We start from the raw sequence: 19,215 nt of genomic DNA, 5'->3' as shown, positions 1-19,215 counted from the left end.
CAGCTCTGGGCTTCTGGATCCGCCACTGCTGAGCTCTGCCTAACAGCAGGGACACAGGGCCACTCCCAGCCTCGCTGTAGCTGCCACCTTCCCCGGCCGCCACCCCTCCTCACGCAGCCTGACTGCTGGCAGCCCCTGTAGCCGGTCCGCTGCTCCCCCTCAGGACCAGGCCTGCCTCTCTATGGGACCATGTGGGAGAGACCTTACCATTTGGCACACTGACGGAGCGCTCTGGTAGGTCACTGGCATTGTCAATCACAGAGAGAGTGACCTCATAGGTGGCAACCAGCTCCCGGTTCAGAGGGGATTTCACCATTACAGACCCTGTAGACCAGACCAAGTCAGGTTCAGCCCCAGGGGAACCCCCTAAAGTCTAGGCTTTCCAGGGGTGCTCCTGGCCAACCCTCCCAACCCCCACCATGGGCAGTTGGCCCCAGTGGACCTGGGACTTGCTGGTCTCCTCTGGCTGGGTGAGACCACAGCCACCTACAAGCTGGGGCACGTCGCTCTGCCCCTCACTCAGCGCTCGCCAGCCCGGCAGTTATCTAACCTCTCTGCACCCCTGCGTCCTCATTTGTGAGATGAGGACAATTACCGTACCTACCGCAGAGGGCTATTTGGCAGATTATAACAATTAAATGAATTTAATATATTTGTAAAGGGCTTAGAACAGGGCTTGGCACATAGAAAGCGCTATGTAATTGCTTGTTTAAAAAAATGCTTGTTGGAATTTCCTGGTGGTTCAGTGGTTAGGACTCCATGCGTTCACTGCCGAGGGCCTGGGTTCGATCCCTGCTTTGGGAACTAAGAGCCCACAAGCCACATTGCATGGCCGAAAAAAAAAAGCACCTTGTATTCCACAACACATGAATATACTGAACCATTAAACTTACGGTTAAAAATGGTTACGATGGTAAATTTTATATGTATTTTATAACTTAAAAAACACTTGTATTCTAGGGAGATCAAGCATAAAGGAAGGTCAATGCGTTGAAAATCCCTGATGGGGGTCCCTGGAAGGGAGAGCAGTGGCACAGTAGGACAGTAAGGCCCACCCCCTTATCATGATAACAGGGTTGCAGGGCATGGCATGGCCGCCTGAGAAAGGAGCTGTACAACAAAGAGCTGTTTCCTTCCCCCCTACCCACTGCCCCCAAGTCCTAGCCTGCTCCTGATTCACAGAGGAGCCCTCCAGAAGTTTGGGCTTGAACTGGACAGACGGTTTTCCCGATCTCAGGCCTTGCTCTGTTCTTCCTGCCAGTGTGAGGGCCTGGTGGCTCTTCCTCCCATTGGCCTCATCCTAGGGTGAAACCTCCTCTCTTTCCCAGCTCCCTCTCAGGTACTGGGGTGTCTGGGACTCCCTTCCCCCTTGGCAAGACTCCCCCTGCTGAACTCCTGTCCTCCTCGGGTCCCCCATGGTGGGGCAGTCACTTACCCTGGGCCGCTGCCTCCTCCTCCTCCTCCTCTTCCTACTCTCGCTCCCCGTCCCCGAGGCTGGGGAGCGAGGATGGGGAGAGGGTGGCTGCATTCAGTCTGCAAAGGCTGGGCCACGGCCTTGGCCCAGGTCCCACAGGATGGGAAGGGTGGTGGGGGTGCAGTGGGTATGGAGGAAGGCGATGGGGTGAAGCAGAGAAGAGATGAGGTGGGAAGTGACAGAGAAACAGAGCTCAAACCTGTGGGCCTGCCAGCCATGAGGAAGAGAGAAGAGGGTTAACACCAGTTAGTTCAGGGTGCAGAGGGGATGGAGCAGAGCAGGGCATGGGGGACTGAAGGGCTCAGAGCTGACCAGGGCAGGAGATTTGGGAGGGATGGGGTGGATGGGAAGAGGCAGAGGGGCAGGAAGCTAGGGGAGAAAGGGGTAGCCTAGTAGGAGAGGAGGACCCAGCGGGCTGAGGCTCTAGCAAGAAAGAGAGAGGTGAGCAAGGGAGGAGGAAAGCATGAGAAAGAGGGGCAGAGAAGACACTGGAAAGGAAAACAGAGAGAAGAGAGTCAGTTGGAGAGAGAACAGGAAAAAATGGTAGAGGCAACAGTATGCATAAAGCTGGGCAGGGGCATGGGGCAGCTCTCCATGGTCCTGAGAAACCACTGCAGTGGGAATGTTGCTAACCTGACTCAGGACTAAGTCATCTAATTCCTCCTAGTGGCTCCTGGTTTTCCTGTCTTCTTTTTTCCTTTGGGCCTCAGAGGCATATTGAGTTAATCATACTCTTTAGTTGTTTGCACATGCTGGTCACTGGCATTACTCTTGTTTTATGTATGTATCTTTTCCCTTCTGTTCTCACACTCCTCTCCCCTTCTCTCCTCCCCTTGGGCAATGTATTCAAGTGTAGTTATTGAAAGTGTTCCTGAAAATCATGTATTGTTTTTGTGTATGTATTTTATATTTATGCAATGGGATTTGAGTATACACACACACACAGGTATATATATGTATATAACCCATTCTGTTTCTTATCATTTTCAGTAAGTACTTGATTTTAAGGCTCCCTGCCCTCACCTCACGTTTCTCCGTGTGAGCCTAATCTATTGCTTCTTAGCTGCCTGGTGTCCCATGACGTGCACCCACCACATTTTACTCTCCAGTATCCCAGGGATGGATGCCTTGGTTGCCCTCAAGCTCCTGTCACCAATAACACTGCATTGAACATCCTCAAACAGTCTCATTATCAACCTGAGAACTTCCTCGGGACATATATCTAGGAGCAGAATTGCTGGGTCATTGGGTATTGCTGGATTGCTGTCTAGATAGGAAATTAGTCAAAATTCCTACAGTAGTGTATGATGTTCCCACATTGTCACCAATACTCAATGCTGTCCAGCATCCTAATGTCTGCTGATCACATATGGAAAACCAATATCTCATTGCTGTTTTACTATGCATTTCTCTGAATAACAATGATTTTTAGCATTTTGTCATAGCCATGTTAGTTTTTCTGTCACTTCTCTGGGCCATCCAAGAAGTATACCTGTAAGTTAGTCCCATGTCTCCTCCTTAACTCCCCTCAGAGGCAAAAATGCTGAACTTTTAGAAAAATAATAAAATTAAAGTCAAAGTTATAAGCTGCAAAAATTGTGAAAGATAAGCCACAGTTTCCCTTTGTTTTGTGACAGTGTAAGAAAATCATTAAGGGTATACATATACATACATATAACATAGAAATATATATGTGTGTGTACCTATATACGTGTGTGTGTGTGTGTGTGTGCAACTTAGAAAGAAGTTAAATGGCCTGGATACATATGAAAAAAGTGTTCAGCCACTCAGTTATTAAAGAAATGCATATTAAAAATGCAATTTTCCTATAATATTTAATGCTATCACAAGTGTGGTGAGATGGGCACACTCATACAATACCGGTTGAGTAAGATAATTAGGGAGCTGGTCAAGGGGGAAGGAAGAAGAGAAGGGAGAGAGGGAAAGAGCCAGGGAAGAGATGGCAAAGAGAGGGAAGGATGTGGTGTCAGTAGGAGGGAGAGGAGAGGAGGAAGGAGCAGCTGATGGGTAGGGAGGAGCAGAGAGAGGGAGCAGCAAGGAGGGTAAAGGAGAAAGCAGAGAACCAGGAGACTGGGCAGGGAGTCCGGAGGAGGGCCGGAGGGGAGCAGGCCTTTGTACCTGTGTTGATATTCACAGCAAAGGCGTCCTCCTGGTCAGGCACCAGGCGGTCAGTGTCGTCCTTGGCCACAATGTCGATGATGTGGTACTCCAGCTTAGGATTGAGGTCACGGTCAATGGCGGTGACGTTGGCAATGACAGTGCCTGGCTCAGCTGACTCCAGCACGCTCACCGTCTGGATGGGGTTGAGGAACTCGGGGCGGGAGTCATTGATGTCATCGATAAGGACCGTGACGGTGGCTGTGCCCGAGAGAGGGACGGAGCCCCGGTCGGTGGCCACTACTGTCAGCCGATACGATTCCTGCTCCTCCCTGTCGATGGTGGCATTGCCGACGCGGATGATGCCGCTGACCGGGTGGATGATGAAGCGGTCCTGAGCCCCAGCTTCTATTCGGTAGATCAGCTCCCCATTGAGGCCACTGTCCTCATCCGTGGCTGTGATCTGAAGGACTGAGAACCCTGTGGGGGTGGGAATGGGGAGCAGCTGACAGTTCCCTTGTACATAAAAACATCACACCAAGATACTTTCCTTGGGGGTCACTGAGGGCCTCTTCCCACAATAGCCTTGCTAGCACCTATCTTTGTTATTTTGTTATATATTTTAAAATGTATTCATTTTTAATTGAAGTATAGTCGATTTACAATGTTGTACTAGTTTCAGATGTACAGCAAAGTGATTCAGTTATATATATATATATATATATAAAATATATATTCTTTTATATTATAGGTTATTGCAGGAATATTAAATATAGTTCCCAGTGCTATATAGTAGGTCTTTATTGTTTATCTGTTTTATACATAGTCGTGTGTATCTGTTAATCCAAAGCTCCTAATTTATCCCTCCACCCCCAGCTTCTTTTGGTAACCATAAATTTGTTTTCAAAGTCTGTGAGTCTAATTCTATTTTGCAAATAAGCATCCATCTTTTATGCATTTTTTTCATCTGCAATTTTCTACAAAAATGGTGTCCTATTTTATTTTGCTTATTTATTTTGATTTTGTCCTATTTATTTTGATTATTTGAGACTGAACAATTTTTTAATAATTCAATGATTAGTTGTAACTTCTCTTCTGCAAAGTGTCAGTTTTTGTCCTTTGCCTATTTTTGGTTAATTTATACAAATTATATAATTATAATAACTTGTGATAAATATCTTTTTTTCTCAGTTTTTAGTTCACCTTTTGATACTGGTTATATGATGTAAAGAAGTTGAAATGGTTCATCTGTACCAGAACTTAATATTTTTCCCTTTTTTATGTTTTCCTGTTTCTTAAATGCTTAGAACCTTATCTTTAAAGCAGATAAATATTCACCTGAAGTGTCTTCTCATTTTTTAATGTTTTATACTCTTTTATATTTTCTTTAGGGTGTCTTTGGGTTTCTTTCTGGTGTCTGACATGGGATGAGAATCTACACTAAATATGAACAAATGTTCTGCACACTAAACCGTTTTCACTACTGGTTTCATTGTTTCCTTTATGACATAATGTTACATTTCTTAATCTACCCATCACTGTTGCTGGGCTACTTTGTCTCAGAGTCCTGTGCTCATATCATGTGGTTTTAAATACTGGTAATATGTTGTAAAACCTGGTAAGACAAATCTAGCTTTATTACCCTTATTTTTCAAAATGTTCTTTAGAATCAAACTTATTTCCCAAATCATATTTGATTTTGATGGAAATCATGTTAATCCTATTTTGACTTTGAAACAATCAGTCTTTCCATACAGAACACGGAGGGAACATATCTTAATAATTTTGTTTTGTTCACAAGACACTGTAGGTCTGAGAAAGGAAGGGAGGGGGACTTGGGTCTCCTGACCCCCTCTCCGCCCACCCTGCTGCCCATCCTTCTCCCCGCTGGAGGCGACTTCTGCCTCCAAACTGTGAGGCTGCAATCCCCACACAGGACCAGCTCCCGTCTGGGGGCTGGGGCCTGACCCCTGCCTACCTGGTGGGCAGTTCTCCAGCAGGTGGACAGCGACAGCAGCAGGGCTAAAGGTGGGCTGGTTGTCATTGTCGTCCAGGATGGTGACGAGCAGGTCGGCGGTGCCATTGAGCAGCCCGATGTCCTCAGCCAGCAGCAGCAGCTCCAGGACGGGGGGTGAGAAGGCCTCCCGGTCAATGACGATACCTGACCTCACCGTCACCACACCTGGTACCAGCACCACCGGCCAGGGAGATACAAAGGATCAGAGATGTGATGGGGAAACCAGGCAAGAACCAACCCAGGGGGGACAGAAAAAGGTAAGGCGTGATGGGGACAGAGATGAAAGAGGAGCAGAGAAAGCAACACAATGACTTTCTTCCTCCAAGGTTCAACGACCAATGTTTAGGGAGGTCCCCTCCCCAGGTGTCCTTGGCCATTCTCCAGAGTTCTGCCTGAGATGAGTGCCTCAGGCTGGAGGGTTGAGCAGCTCTGCTGAGAGAGGTGCCAGCACATCCCTCCTTGTCTCCTGTCACCAAATTGGCCGGGCCCAGACTGACGCAACACAGGAGTTTTGAGTCTGGTTTGAAGGTGGTTTGCTTCCTCTGGAAGACTATGGGCCCCATCCTCCAGCGGGCAGGAGACAAGAGGGAGTGGGTTTTGGGGGGCTCTCTACTGAGGCTGAGTTTATGAGTCAGCAGGTCACTTCTGTTGACCCCAAGCCTCTTCCTGGTTCTTCCTCGCTGGCCCCTGGGTGGCCTAATCCAGCTGTAAGATGGGGGCTGTGAGGAACGGGGTCCCTCTGGAGAGCCTGGACCCAGCACTGAGAAAGGAGACCCTAGATCTAGTGGTGGAGGCCGGTACAAGGAAGACTTGGAGCTGGGCTGGGAGAGCTGGGGGCGTGTGCAGAGGCCTCACCCGTGCTGTTGTCAATGTCAAAGAGCCCGCTCTGGGCGCCCAGCAGCTGGTAGGTCACCACAGCGTAGACGTCCAGGTCTGCATCCAGGGCCAGGACGGGCCCGTTGAGCACCGTCAGGGAGGTCCCTGGGCGGGGGGAGAGGGGTCACTGCAGGGTCAACTTGAGCCCCGCCCACCCTCCCCCGCCCCGCCCCGGTGAGCCATGGCTGACAATGGATGAGAGGAGGGAAGGTGAGGCGGACAGGTTGGGGGGCCCTGGGCCGGGCTGCGGCAGCCTTGGCAGACTGACGCAGATGCTTGGGGAGCGGCCTCAAAGCCCTGCTGGGGAGAAAACACAACAGCGGTGAGCAAGCCCCTCCGGAGCACGCCGGCCTTCCCAGCAGCCTTTGAGGCAGGCCACCGCGGGAGGGTCTGGGGGCTCCCTGACGTCCCCTCCCCGTGAGGGGCCCTGTCTAGGTATGCACCCCCGGCCCAGTCTGCCCACGTGTGTGTGTACACAATGCTCCAACGGCTGTCTGACCACTCAAGGCTAGGACCCACATGTGTGCACCGGACTCCGTGTTTACACAGCCACAGCACTTACTCTATAATGCTCGCAGGCCTGGGAGGCCCCCGGGCTGTGCATTCTGCCTCCGCAGGCGGTTATATCTGCACACGGAGTGCATCGTGCAGGCACCCCTGTGTATCTCTGCACACGTGTAAGCTGCACATATGCCTCACATGGACTCACGTGGACGTGCACTGGCACATGTGTGAGCATATACACAGGCAGGTTTAAGATTCATATTCCTACAGGGGAGACAGCCAGCCAGAGACAGGGAGTATCCCAGCTCACCTCTTCCCAACATAAGACTCCAAGCTCTGGGGGCTGGGGAGGAGTGAGAGGACGTCCTCGGGGAGGCAGTGAAGAGGAGACGCAGTGCACGTGTGCGGGGGAGAGCCACACTGATCTGTGAGGGGCCTGCCCCCCTTCTGATCTCACATGCTCCCTGAGCTCTCAGAAGCCTCCAGGATGCCCTATGCTCCTGGAGCTGGGGGAGCATGAAGAGTGGGCTTACTCCCCTCCTGGGTAGCCTTATGGCTAAATGGCCCTTGAGGAGGGGAAGTGGGGCTCTTCTCAGTTTTGGGGACCAATGACTGCCTCCAACCAGACCTGTGGCCTCCTTGGTGGCCTCTAGGGGCCTGGCAGCCCTGGTCCTCCAGCCCTTCAGAGCTGCACTCCCTTCTCCCCACCACACCCTTCCGCACTTGCCAGCTCTGTGTTCAGCCAGGCCTCAGCTGGGCCCCGAGCAGGCACAAGGAGGTCCTCGGCATCTGAGCTCAGGGGGTGCCTGGTAGCAGCAGGGGTTCCCAGGCGGGCCCAGCACCTACCAGCAGGAGAGTTCTCCATCACCTCCGCCAGGTAGGTGCTCTCAGTAAAGACAGGGTGGTTGTCATTCTCATCCGCAAGAAAGATGAGCAGTAAGTCAAAATCCTGTGGGAGGCACAACAGGAGGACAGGCTGAAGGCCATGTTCTGGTCTGGCAAAGAGCTCCAGGGGAGGAAGATGGGGAAGTGGGGTGGGAGGAAGGTCCAGGAAGAGAGGTAGATGATTAAAGAGCCCACACCATGGGTCCAGAGACCTGGGTTCAAGCCCCAGCTATGCTAGCAGCTCACAGGGTGGCCTTGGGCAAATCTTTTCCCTTCTCTGGGACTCAGTTTCCCAATCTGACGAATAGGGATCTTAATTCCTTTTCACAGAGATGTGTGAAGTTCACAGGAGAATGGATGTAAATGGTATTGAGTCATGTTCCATCTCATGATAAGGAAGGACTTCAGCCAGGAAGATGAACCTTAGTTTCCAGATCCTCCTAGCTGGCCTCATGCCCTGGTCAGAGTTCAATCCGGTACTGCACTTCACGCCTTTCAAAAACCACAGGTACAACCCTTATCTCTCGGAACCTCCCAGTACCCTGGAAGCTTCTTCACTGCAGACATGGGGGAACCAGAGAGGGCGGTGACTACTCAAAGCTGCATGGCAACTTAGCAGCATGGGGCCCAGCAGCCTCCAAGCTTCCTTCCCATCACTCCATGCTGTTCCTTTCGGGATGCCTCAGGCCCTCTGAAGAGGGTAGGTGTCCGTGGGGGAGGGGGAGGGCGTGACAGCAGGAGGAAAAGGTAGGAGTGAGAGAAGGAAGGAAGGAAGGGAAGGCACACGGGGTGAGAATGCTGGTGGTCAGCAAGGACCTCCAGCCTTAAGGTTCCTCAGCCTGTACAGACACGAAAACCAAGGCACAGAAAGGGCTGAGCCATCAACTGGTCAGAAAGAGAGCTGAGATGAGCCAGACCCTAGGACTCCTGTCCAGGACCCAGACCTCATGGACAGGGAAGAGGGCTGACCCTACCCCTGAATGCACTGTTTGCTTTGCAATACCCATCTCCTCTTAGTAAAGAGAGACAACTTTTTGGCTTTTGAGGGAAAGTGAAGTGAAAGTTGCTTAGTCATGTCTGACTCTTTGCGACCCCATGGACTGTAGCCTGCCAGGCTCCTCTGTCCATGGAGTTTTCCAGGCCAGAATACTGGAGTAGGTAGCTATTCCCTTCTTCAGGCTCAGGGAATCAAACCCAGGTCTCTCAACTCAGGAATTGAACCCAGGTCTCCCACATTGCAGGCAGATTCTTTACCGTCTGAGCCACCAGGGAAGTCCTTTGAGGGAAAAGCCACCTGGAAAATGTAACCCTTTTGGAATCCCAGAGTACATGCTGTGAGTACAGGTACCCCCTGCCCTGCCCGCACCCTCTCCCTCCCCCTAGTCCTGTGTGCCCAGGTATCAGTGGTTTGAGGAGAAAAGATGCTAGCTGGTGTTTAATGAGTGTTTGCCATGTGCCAGGCACTGGGCCAAGGACTTTACAGATATTGGCTCCTTCGAGGCCTTGCCATGACTTTGGTGTGTGTCCACTTAGCAGAAGAGAAAGTAGACGCTAAGGAAAACTGACTTGCCAAAGCCACACACCCACTGACAGGCGGAAATGGGATTTGAACTGAGCCCTTGCTTACTGTAAATGCAGTGCATCTAAGCCCCGGCCATGCCACCTGGATAAATCCAGTGGCGCCGCGCACCCCCCCTCCCACCGCAGTCTCACCCTCCTGGCTATGCGTGGGTTCTCTGGGTTGTCCTTCACGGAGATGGTCAGCCTGTATTCTGGGATCCGCTCACGGTCCAGGGGCCGGTTCACTGTGATGATCCCTGTCTGAGATGTAGAGACTGGTGAGTTGAGGGGTGACTTGTCCCCCACTTTGGGCTCTGGCTCACCAAGGCCCAACTGCCCTGCCTGCAGGAGTGTCTATGGATGACCTCCCTAAATCGCTAAAGATACGGCCTGGACAACCACAGTGGGTTAGCAGGACAAGAGTGCCCCCCTTCCTGAAAGGGATGGTCCTTCGGAGGATTCCAGGGGGTCAGCAGCTAGTAACACTCCAAGAGGCCACGTGAGGACTTCTTGGTGCACCTTGATGCAAACAGGGGGCACCAAAGCTCTGGTCCCATCCCTGTACATGACAAGCCTTTGGGGTGACAGGGGTCCCAGAAGTGGCTCACTTAGGAATCCAAGATTCCAAGCTTTCCAGAGACCCCCAAATGCCAATGGAGGGCAGAGACTTGAGGAGGAAGTGGAACCAGCAGAAACTCAGACAGTAGAGTAGCAAAGCCCCTAGGGCAGGGTCCTCTCTTTTAGCAAAAATCCTGGGGGCTTCCCTGGGGTCAGACTTGGCCCTACCGTGGCATTGATGGAGAAGGCCCGCTCTCGATTGCCTGCAGTGATGTTGAAGGTGAGGAGGGCGTTGCACCCGCTGTCAGCGTCGCTGGCCAGGATACGAGCGACGAAACTGGAGACGGGGCTGTTCTCACTGATGGTGACGTTCATGGGCAGGTTGAGCAGCACAGGGTCGTTGTCGTTGATGTCCAGCACCCGGATCCCCACCAGCATCTGAGGCAGGTCAAGGGGGAGGAGGAGGTGAAGGAGGAGGACCAGGAGAGAAGGGGGCCTGGGGGAGATGGAAGGAGGGAGAGGAGGAAGAGAAAGGGACGGTGGACACGGTGGCCAAGGAGACAGTGGAGGTGGGGGCAGATGGAGCAAGATTGCAAAGAGGTGGCACCTGAAGAGGGAGAGGCGCCTCTGGTCATGGAGAAGAAAGAGGAAGAAAGGAAAATGATAAAGGCGGCAAGAGGATGAAAGTGAGGATAAGAGGGAGGCAGAAAAGGTAAAGAGGCAGAGGCAGGGTGCAAACAGCAGTGACAGGTGCAGAGGCCTGGCTGACAGCAAAGTCTCCCCCGGGAGCGCCGAGCGGCCGTGGCTGCCAGGCCCAGCCTCCACGGGTGCGCCCCACAAGGACTCGCAGGTCTGTTAGGGGCCCTGAGGGCCTGGACTGGCTCTAGAGCAGCCTGAGGCCGCTCTGGGCCTGAGGGTGGCAGTGTTTAGAGGCGTCCCTGTGGAGAATTCCGGGGGTGGGGAGGTGAAGCCAATGGTACAGGGCCCCCAGACTCACCGTGGAGCTGAGCGGGGGCACCCCTCTGTCTCGGGCACAGATGGTCAGGTTGTAGAAAGCAATGGCCTCCCGGTCCAGCTCCACATCCTTCCGGACCCGCAGCACCCCCTCCACGGGAGAGATCAGAAACTCCCCTGGGTGTTGCCCAGGAGAGGCTGGAGTCAGCGGAGAATGGCCGGGAGTGGTGGGGAGCCCAGGCCTCTTTCCGCTTCCTCCAGTGAGCCTTACAGTCAAGGCAAGGGGTCTCCAGCGCCCCCAGCTTCAGGACCTGCCAAAGGCTGGGACACGCAGGCAGAAGGGAACAGGTAACTGCTAGGGTACAAGCAGACAGGGGCCACTCAGGCCCTGGCAGCCCTGACCACCTGGGTATGATGGTTATGTTGAAAAGTGGGAACTCCCTTTCTACACAGGCATCCACTTTCTCTCCACCCTTGATCAGAAATCAATGAATGAAGGTATCAGAAACTTCGTAATATGCTATTCTTTCCAGACAGCTTATCTTGCAAAACAGGATACTGGGGAAGGGCAAAGCTTACCACAGAGGAGCACCCTGCCAGTGGTGAGGCACTAGGGAGGATGGAGTGGGAGGGACTGAGGACAGGGAGCCCCCAGCTGCCCTCCATTCAGCCCCAGTACTGAGCCAGGTGGTGCGCAGCCAGGGTTCTCCCAGGCCTGTGGCCACCCCTCAGCCCCTGGCCGGCCCTGACTTCCTTTCTCTGAGGTTTCTGAGGCCCCTCAGCTGGCCCTGTGGCCTCAGTCCTTGTCTTGGCCTGGCTGAGGGGCCAGATGTCTGGGAATGCCTAGAGTAAGAGCCTCGGATTCTCAGGCTCTGAATGGGAAGAGACCTCAGACACCATCCCATGTCCTTTGGAAAATGAAATGGGAAAGAAAGCTGATGGTTCAAGCTCCCACTGCAAGTTAACAACAGCAACTGGACTCAAACCCAGTGCTCTGCATCTCAGCTCAGTGCACACGGGACTGAGCGCTCAGAGCTGGCCAGGGTGGGAGGGGTAAGATCAGGGAGGGAGTGGAGGACAAGAGCAGGGGCGGGGGAATGCCAGGGGAGTGAGTGGGGTCCCAGCTGGATGGGAGCGCTCAGGGGGCTGACAGTGAGAGATGAACAAGGGAGGAGCAGCAGAGACCCTGAGGAAGAGGGGCTCCTCTCCACGCACTCCCCCAGGAAATGGGGACAGGGAGAAAGTTACTTCCTTCGCTTTCCCTTTTGACATTTAGGGGCAGAGGCTCAGGGTGGGGCACTGACTTGCTGACACACACAGCCTCAGGGTGCGTTAAGGACAGAGGCCCAAGCTCCCCAACACTTTGCTCTGCCTGCTCCTCCACATCCTACCTCATAACTCTCTGCCCCCACCTCCCACTGCTCTGATTCACCAAAACAGCCCATCTGAGGCCCACCAGCAGCTGGGAGTTCCCACCAGCCCTTCCTGCTCCCAGTGGCCCTATGGGCTACACCCTGCTTAGCGGGGGGCGGAAGCTGCTTGATGCAGGATTTCCTGAGCCCGATAGTCCAAGGTCTCCAGAGGACTGGGGATTCCCTTTGTAGGGGTTTCCCAGCCCTGTCTTAGCCCCTGGCCATGTGTGAGCAGATGGCCAGCTGCCTTCTTTCCAAAGACAGCCACCTCCTGGAAGAAAGGGAAGAGGTTCTGAAGCTCAGGGGAGCAGGCTTGAGGTGATGGGGGCTGGGCCCAAGCTAGAGCCGCATGAGGTCAGATCAGTGAGGCACTGGGCAGGTCAAAGGCCCCCCTCACTGCAAGTTACCCTCCTCAGAGCTTGCCCTGGGGCCTGAACTCCCCGTCACTCCACTGCTTCTGGAGACAGAGGTTTAAAATCAGAGGCTTTCCAACAGTCATATCCAGGTATGCATGCTGACTCACTCCTGTGTGCCCTTGGGCATGCGATTAAATCTCGCCTTCCTGTTCTCATCTGAAAAGTGGGCCAATAAGGACAGGCCATGGCAGGGCGGTGCTGGTGCTGGACAAGGCCCAGTTCATCCTGTGTGTGCTGGACCCACCACAGCTCTTTATATCATTAGGGGAACCCTGAAAGGGAGCCCAGCCATCCCTGTGAAGAAGCTGGGGGCTTACACAGAAGATGAAGATGTACGAAAGGGGTCCCAGGAGTGGACCTACCATAAGGGGTAGATGTAGGTTCTGAGAAGGCTGGGGCTGGTGGCAGAGGCACAAGTGATATGGCCTGTTTCCCAAGTGCTCTTTGACCACATGTCTCCTTGCAGCTTAGTGGGGCTCGAAGAGCTCAGGCAGCCTCTGGTCTCCCCCCAGCAGGAGCCCCCTCCACGCTCAGACTGCAGTGGTGGGAAGGTGACCTTGAGGCTTGGTGGCCTGGAGAGCATCCCTTCACCCACAGTATCGCTAAACCAGCTTTCTGCGGAAAATAGCACCCCACCCCCTGATTTACCAACATGGTGTCAGTGAACCCAGAGGTGGGGAGAGATGGGGAGGGCATGTCGGGACCTGTGCCAGCTGCTCCAGCAGGGCGCCATCAGCCTCCCCGCCCCTCCCGCCTCTGCTCAGCTCCTCTGGAGCGGGGGCTCTGTTCAGTGACCAGCCCCCCACCCCCGCCAGGTTATCTTTGGGCTCTGAATGTCTACTCTAGGCCTGCCTCCATAAGGCCCCAAGTTCCTGGGCTGGCCCCAATCACGTGTACATTTAAGCCACCAGATTCTGCACAGGACTGCAAAGACCGGTGCCAGGGAACAGTTTGCTGGCCATGTGTGTGAGTCCTGCGCCCTAGAGGCAGGTGCAGAGAGGGCCCCTGCCTGGGAGGGGGCGCAGCTGCCCACCCAACACCCACGTGTCAAGCAGGCTCTGGCAGCCTCCTGAACAGGAGCAGGACTCCTGTTAAGTGACAGCACCTCTGTGTGTAACAACAGCAGAGAAAGGCCCAGGCTCTGCCGGCTGCGGAGCAGGAAGGCACGGTGCTTGGCCAGACAAAGGACTTTTTGGGACACGACAGAGTGACATATCAGAACAGAGTGACCCATGCCGAGCTCTAACAGCAGGGGTCCAAGTCTGGCCTTACGGAAGTAGATTTGCTTTTATAGTCTCTTAATTGAAGATTCATCCCAGGCTCTATTCTCCTCTGTCAGCCAGCTCAAGGCACTCCTCTCACCTCATGCCTTCATATATCTCTGGGGTGACTACTCCCAAATACCTCTCTCAACAGCAGACTTCTCTCCTGAACTCCTGGTTTGTATACCCAAGCCCTATCTGACATTATATCTGCTACTGTAGGCAAGAATCCTTTAGAAGAAATGGAGTAGCCCTCAGAGTCAACAAGAGTCTGAAATTCAGTACTTGTAGGCAATCTCAAAAACAACAGAATGATCTCAGTTTGTTTCCAAAGCAAACCATTCAGTATCACAGTAATCCAAGTCTATGCCCTAACCACTAACACCAAAGAAAATGAAGTTGAACTATTCTGTGAAGACCTACAAGACCCTCTAGAACTAACACCAAAAAAGGATGCCCTTTTCATCACAGGGGACTGGAATGCAAAAGTAGGAAGTCAAGACATACCTGGAGTAACAGGCAAGTTTGGCCTTAGAGTACAAAATGAAGCAGGGCAAAGGTTAACAGAGTTTTGCCAAAAGAATGCACTGGTTATAGCAAAAACCCTCTTCCAACAACATAAGAGATGACTCTACACATGGACATCACCAGATGGTCAATACCGAAATCAGATTGATTGTAATCTTTGCAGCCAAAGATGGAGAAGCTCTACAGAGTTAGCAAAAAAAAAAGATCTGGAGCTGACTGTGACTCAGATCGTCAGCTCCTTATTGCAAAATTCAGGTTCAATTTGAAAAAAATAGGGAAAACCTCTACGCCACTCAGGTATGATCTAAATCAAATCCCTTATGATTTTACAGTGGAGGTGACAAATAGATTCAAGGGATTAGATCTGGTAGACAGAGTGCCTGAAGAACTATGGATGGAGGTTCATGACACTGTATGGGGGTGGTAGCCAAATCCATCCCCAAGAACAAGAAATGCAAGAAGGCAAAGAGGTTGTGTGAGGAGGCCTTACAAATAGCTGAGAAAAGAAGAGAAGTGAAAGGCAAAGGAGAAAGGGAAAGATACACCCAACTGAATGCAGATTCCTAGAGAATATCAAGGAGAGATAGAAAGCCTTCTTAAGTGAATAATGAAGAGAAATGGAGGAAAACAACAGAACAGGAAAGACTAGAGATTTCTTCAAGAAAACTGGAGATACCAAGGGAACACTTCATGCAAAGATGGGCACAATAAAGGACAGAAATGGCAAGGACCTAACAGAAGCAGAAGAGATTAAGAAGAGATGGCAAGAATACACAAAAACCTGAACCAGTTCAGTTCAGTCGCTCAGTCATGCCCGACTGCATGAACCGCAGCACACCAGGCCTCCCTGTCCATCACAGACTCCCGGAGTTTACCCAAATTCATGTCCATTGAGTTGGTGATGCCATCCAGCCATCTCATCCTCTGTCATCCCCTTTTCTTCCTGCCCTCAATCTTTCCCAGCATCAGGGTCTTTTCAAATGAGTTCATGGCATATGACTTTTGGCATAGTCAATAAAGCAGAAATAGATGTTTTTCTGGAACTCTCTTGCTTTTTTGATGATCCAGCAAATGTTGGCAATTTGATCTCTGGTTCCTCTGCCTTTTCTAAAACCAGCTTGAACATCTGGAAGTTCATGGTTCACGTATTGCGGAAGCCTGGCTTGGAGAATTTTGAGCATTACTTTACTAGCGTGTGAGATGAGTGCAATTGTGTGGTAGTTTGAGCATTCTTTGGCATTGCCATTCTTTGGCATTGCCTTTCTTTGGGATTGGAATGAAAACTGACCTTTTCCAGTCTTGTGGCCACTGCTGAGTTTTCCAAATTTGCTGACATATTGTGAGCAGCATTTTCACAGCATCATCTTTTAGGATTGGAAATAGCTCAACTGGAATCCCATTTGCACGTAAAGGTAAGAGAAACCCAAGTAAGATGGTAGGTGCTGAGAGAGGGCATCAGAGGGCAGACACACTGAAACCACAATCACAAACTAGCCAATCTGATCACCTGGACCACAGCCTTGTCTAACTCAATGAAACTAAGCCATGCTGTGTGGGGCCACCCAAGATGGATGGGTCATGGTAGAGAGGTCTGACAGAATGTGGTCCACTGGAGAAGGGAATGGCAAATCACTTCAGCATTCTTGCCTTGAGAACCCCATGAACAGTATGAAAAGGCAAAAAGATAGGACACTGAAAGATGAACTCCCCAGGTTGGTAGGTGCTCAATTATGCTACTGGAGTTCAGTGGAGAAATAACTCGAGAAAGAATGAAGGGATGGAGCCAAAGCAAAAACAACACCCAGTTGTACATGTGACTGGTGATAGAAGCAAGGTCCAATGCTGTAAAGAACAATATTGCATAGGAACCTGGAATGTTAGGTCCATGAATCAAGGCAAATTGGAAGTGGTCAAACAGGAGATGGCAAGAGTGAACATTGACATTCTAGGAATCAGTGAACTAAGATGGACTGGAATGGGTGAATTTAACTCAGATGACCATTATATCTACTACTGTGGGCAGGAATCCCTTAGAAGAAATGGAGTAGCCATTATGGTCAACAAAAGAGTCTGAAATGCAGTACTTGGATGCAGTCTCAAAAACGACAGAGTGATCTCTGTTCGTTTCCAAGGCAAACCATACAATATCATGGTAATTGAAGTCTATGCCCCAACCAGTAATGCTGAAGAAGCTGAAGTGGAACAGTTCTATGAAGACTTACAAGACCTTTTAGAACTAACACCCAAAAAAGATGTCCTTTTCATTATAGGGGACTGGAATGCAGAAGTAGGAAGTCAAGAAACACCTGGAGTAACACCAAGGCAAATTTGGCCTTGGATTACAGAATGAAGCAGGGCAAAGGCTAATAGAGTTTTGCCAAGAGAACACACTGGTCATAGCAAACACCCTCTTCCAACAACACAAGAGAAGACTCTACACATGGACATCACCAGATGGTCAACACTGAAATCAGACTGATTATATTCTATGCAGCCAAAGATGGAGAAGCTCTATATAGTCAGCAAAAACAAGACCGGGAGCTGACTATGGCTCAGATCATGAACTCCTTATTGCCAAATTCAGACTTAAATTGAAGAAAGTGGGGAAACCACTAGACCATTCAGGTAGGACCTAAATCAAATCCCTTATGATTATACAGTGGAAGTGAGAAATAGATTTAAGGGACTAGATCTGATAGACAGTGCCTGATGAACTATGGACAGAGGTTCGTGACACTGTACAGGAGACAGGGATCAAGACCATCCCCAAGAAAGAGAAATGCAAAAAAGCAAAATGGCTGTCTGAAGAGGCCTTACAAATAGCTGTGAAAAGAAGAGAAGCGAAAAGCAAAGGAGAAAAGGAAAGATATAAGCATCTGAATGCAGAGTTCCAAAGAACAGCCAGGAGAGATAAGAAAGCCTTCCTCAGCCATTAATACAAAGAAAGAGAGGAAAACAATAGAATGGGAAAGACAAGACATCTCTTCAAGAAAATTAGAGATACCAAGGGAACATTTCATCCAAAGATGGGCTCATCAGAAATTGTATGGACCTAACAGAAGCAGAAGATATTAAGAAGAGGTTGCAAGAATACACAGAAGAACTGTACAGAAAAGATCTTCACAACCAAGATAATCACGATGGTGTGATCACTCACCTAGCGCCAGACATCCTGGAATGTGAAGTCAAGTGGGCCTTAGGAAGCATCACTATGAGCAAAGCTAGTGGAGGTGATGGAATTCCAGCTGAGCTCTTGCAAATCCTAAAAGATGATGCTGTGAAAGTGCTGTACTCAATGTGCCAGCAAATTTGGAAAGCTCATTAGTGGCCACAGGACTGGAAAAGATCAGTTTTCATTGTAATCCCAAAGAAATGCAATGCCAAAGAATGTTCCAATTATTGTACAATTGTACTTATTTCACATGCTAGGAAGATTATGCTCAAAATCTTTTAAGCTAGGCTTCAGCAGTATGTGATCTGAGAACTTCCAGATATACAAGCTGGATTTAGAAAAGGCAGAGGAACCAAATTGCCAACATCCACTGGATCATAGAAAAAGCAAGAAAATTCCAGAAAAAGGCTAAAGCCTTTGATTGTCTGGATCACAACAAACTATGAAAAATTCTTAAAGAGATGGGAATACCAGACCACCTTACCTGTCTCCTGAGAAACCTGTATGCAGGACAAGAAGCAACAGTTAGAACTGGACATGGAACAGTGGACTGATTCAAAATTGGGAAAGGAGTATGTCAAGGCTGTATACTGTCACCCTGCTTATTTAACTTATATGCAGACTACATCATGCGAAATGCCAGCCTGGATGGATCACAAGCTGTAATTAAGATTGCTGGAAGAAATATCAACAACCTCAGATATGCAGACAATACTACTTTAACGGCAGAAGATGAAGAGGAACTAAAGAGCTTCTTGATGAAGGTGAAAGAGGAGATTGAAAAAGCTGACTTAAAACTCAGCATTCAAAAAACTAAGATCATGGTATCCAGTCCCATCACTTCATGGCAAATAGGTGGGGAAACAATAGAAACAGCGAGAAACTTTATTTTCTTGGGCTCCAAAATCACTGTGGACAGTGACTGCAGACATGAAATTAAAAGACGCTTGCTCCTTGGAAGAAAGGGCAAAGAAATGACAAACCTAGACAGCGTATTCAGAAGCATAGATATCACTTTGCTGACAAAGGTCCGTATACTCAAAGCTATGGTTTTTCCAGTAGTTATGTGCAGATGTGAGAGTTGGACCATAAAGAAAGCTAAGCAACAAAGAATTGATGCTTTCAAACTGTGGTGCTGGAGAAGACTCTTGAGAGTCCCTTGGACAGCAAGGAGATCAAACCACTCAATCCTAAAGGAAATTAACCCTGAATATTCATTGGAAGGACTAATGCTGAAGCTCCAATACTTTGGCCACTTGATGCAAAGAGCCAACTCAGTGGACAAGGCCCTCATACTGGGAAAGACTGAGGGTAGGAGGAGAAGGGGGCGACAGAGGATGAGATGGTTGGATGGCATCACTGACTCAACAGACACGAGTTTTAGCAAACTCCGGGAGACGGTGAATGACAGGGAAGCCTGTTGTGGTGCAGTCCATGGGGTCACAAAGTCGGACATGACTTAGCAACTGAACGACAATC

At 50.5% G+C, this 19,215-nt stretch overlaps 1 protein-coding gene across 1 annotated transcript in view; it reads right to left on the bottom strand.

Moving 5' to 3' along the window:
- CDH23 (cadherin related 23) overlaps positions 1-19,215 on the bottom strand; it is a 435,990-nt gene that overhangs the window by 16,299 nt on the left and 400,476 nt on the right. The window contains exons 42-49 of the mRNA XM_055535177.1: positions 10,990-11,123; positions 10,221-10,430; positions 9,588-9,695; positions 7,836-7,938; positions 6,465-6,590; positions 5,571-5,774; positions 3,614-4,072; positions 208-324 (exon numbers count right to left, since the gene is read on the bottom strand). Coding sequence (XP_055391152.1) covers positions 208-324; positions 3,614-4,072; positions 5,571-5,774; positions 6,465-6,590; positions 7,836-7,938; positions 9,588-9,695; positions 10,221-10,430; positions 10,990-11,123 — 1,461 coding nt within the window. The remainder of the gene's footprint in view (positions 1-207; positions 325-3,613; positions 4,073-5,570; positions 5,775-6,464; positions 6,591-7,835; positions 7,939-9,587; positions 9,696-10,220; positions 10,431-10,989; positions 11,124-19,215) is intronic.

This window comes from Bubalus kerabau, chromosome 1 (assembly GCF_029407905.1).
Source record: "Bubalus kerabau isolate K-KA32 ecotype Philippines breed swamp buffalo chromosome 1, PCC_UOA_SB_1v2, whole genome shotgun sequence".
Classification (NCBI taxonomy): domain Eukaryota; kingdom Metazoa; phylum Chordata; class Mammalia; order Artiodactyla; family Bovidae; genus Bubalus; species Bubalus kerabau.
Note: the sequence above shows the minus strand (reverse complement) of the source record. Positions and strands in the feature narration are given on the sequence as shown.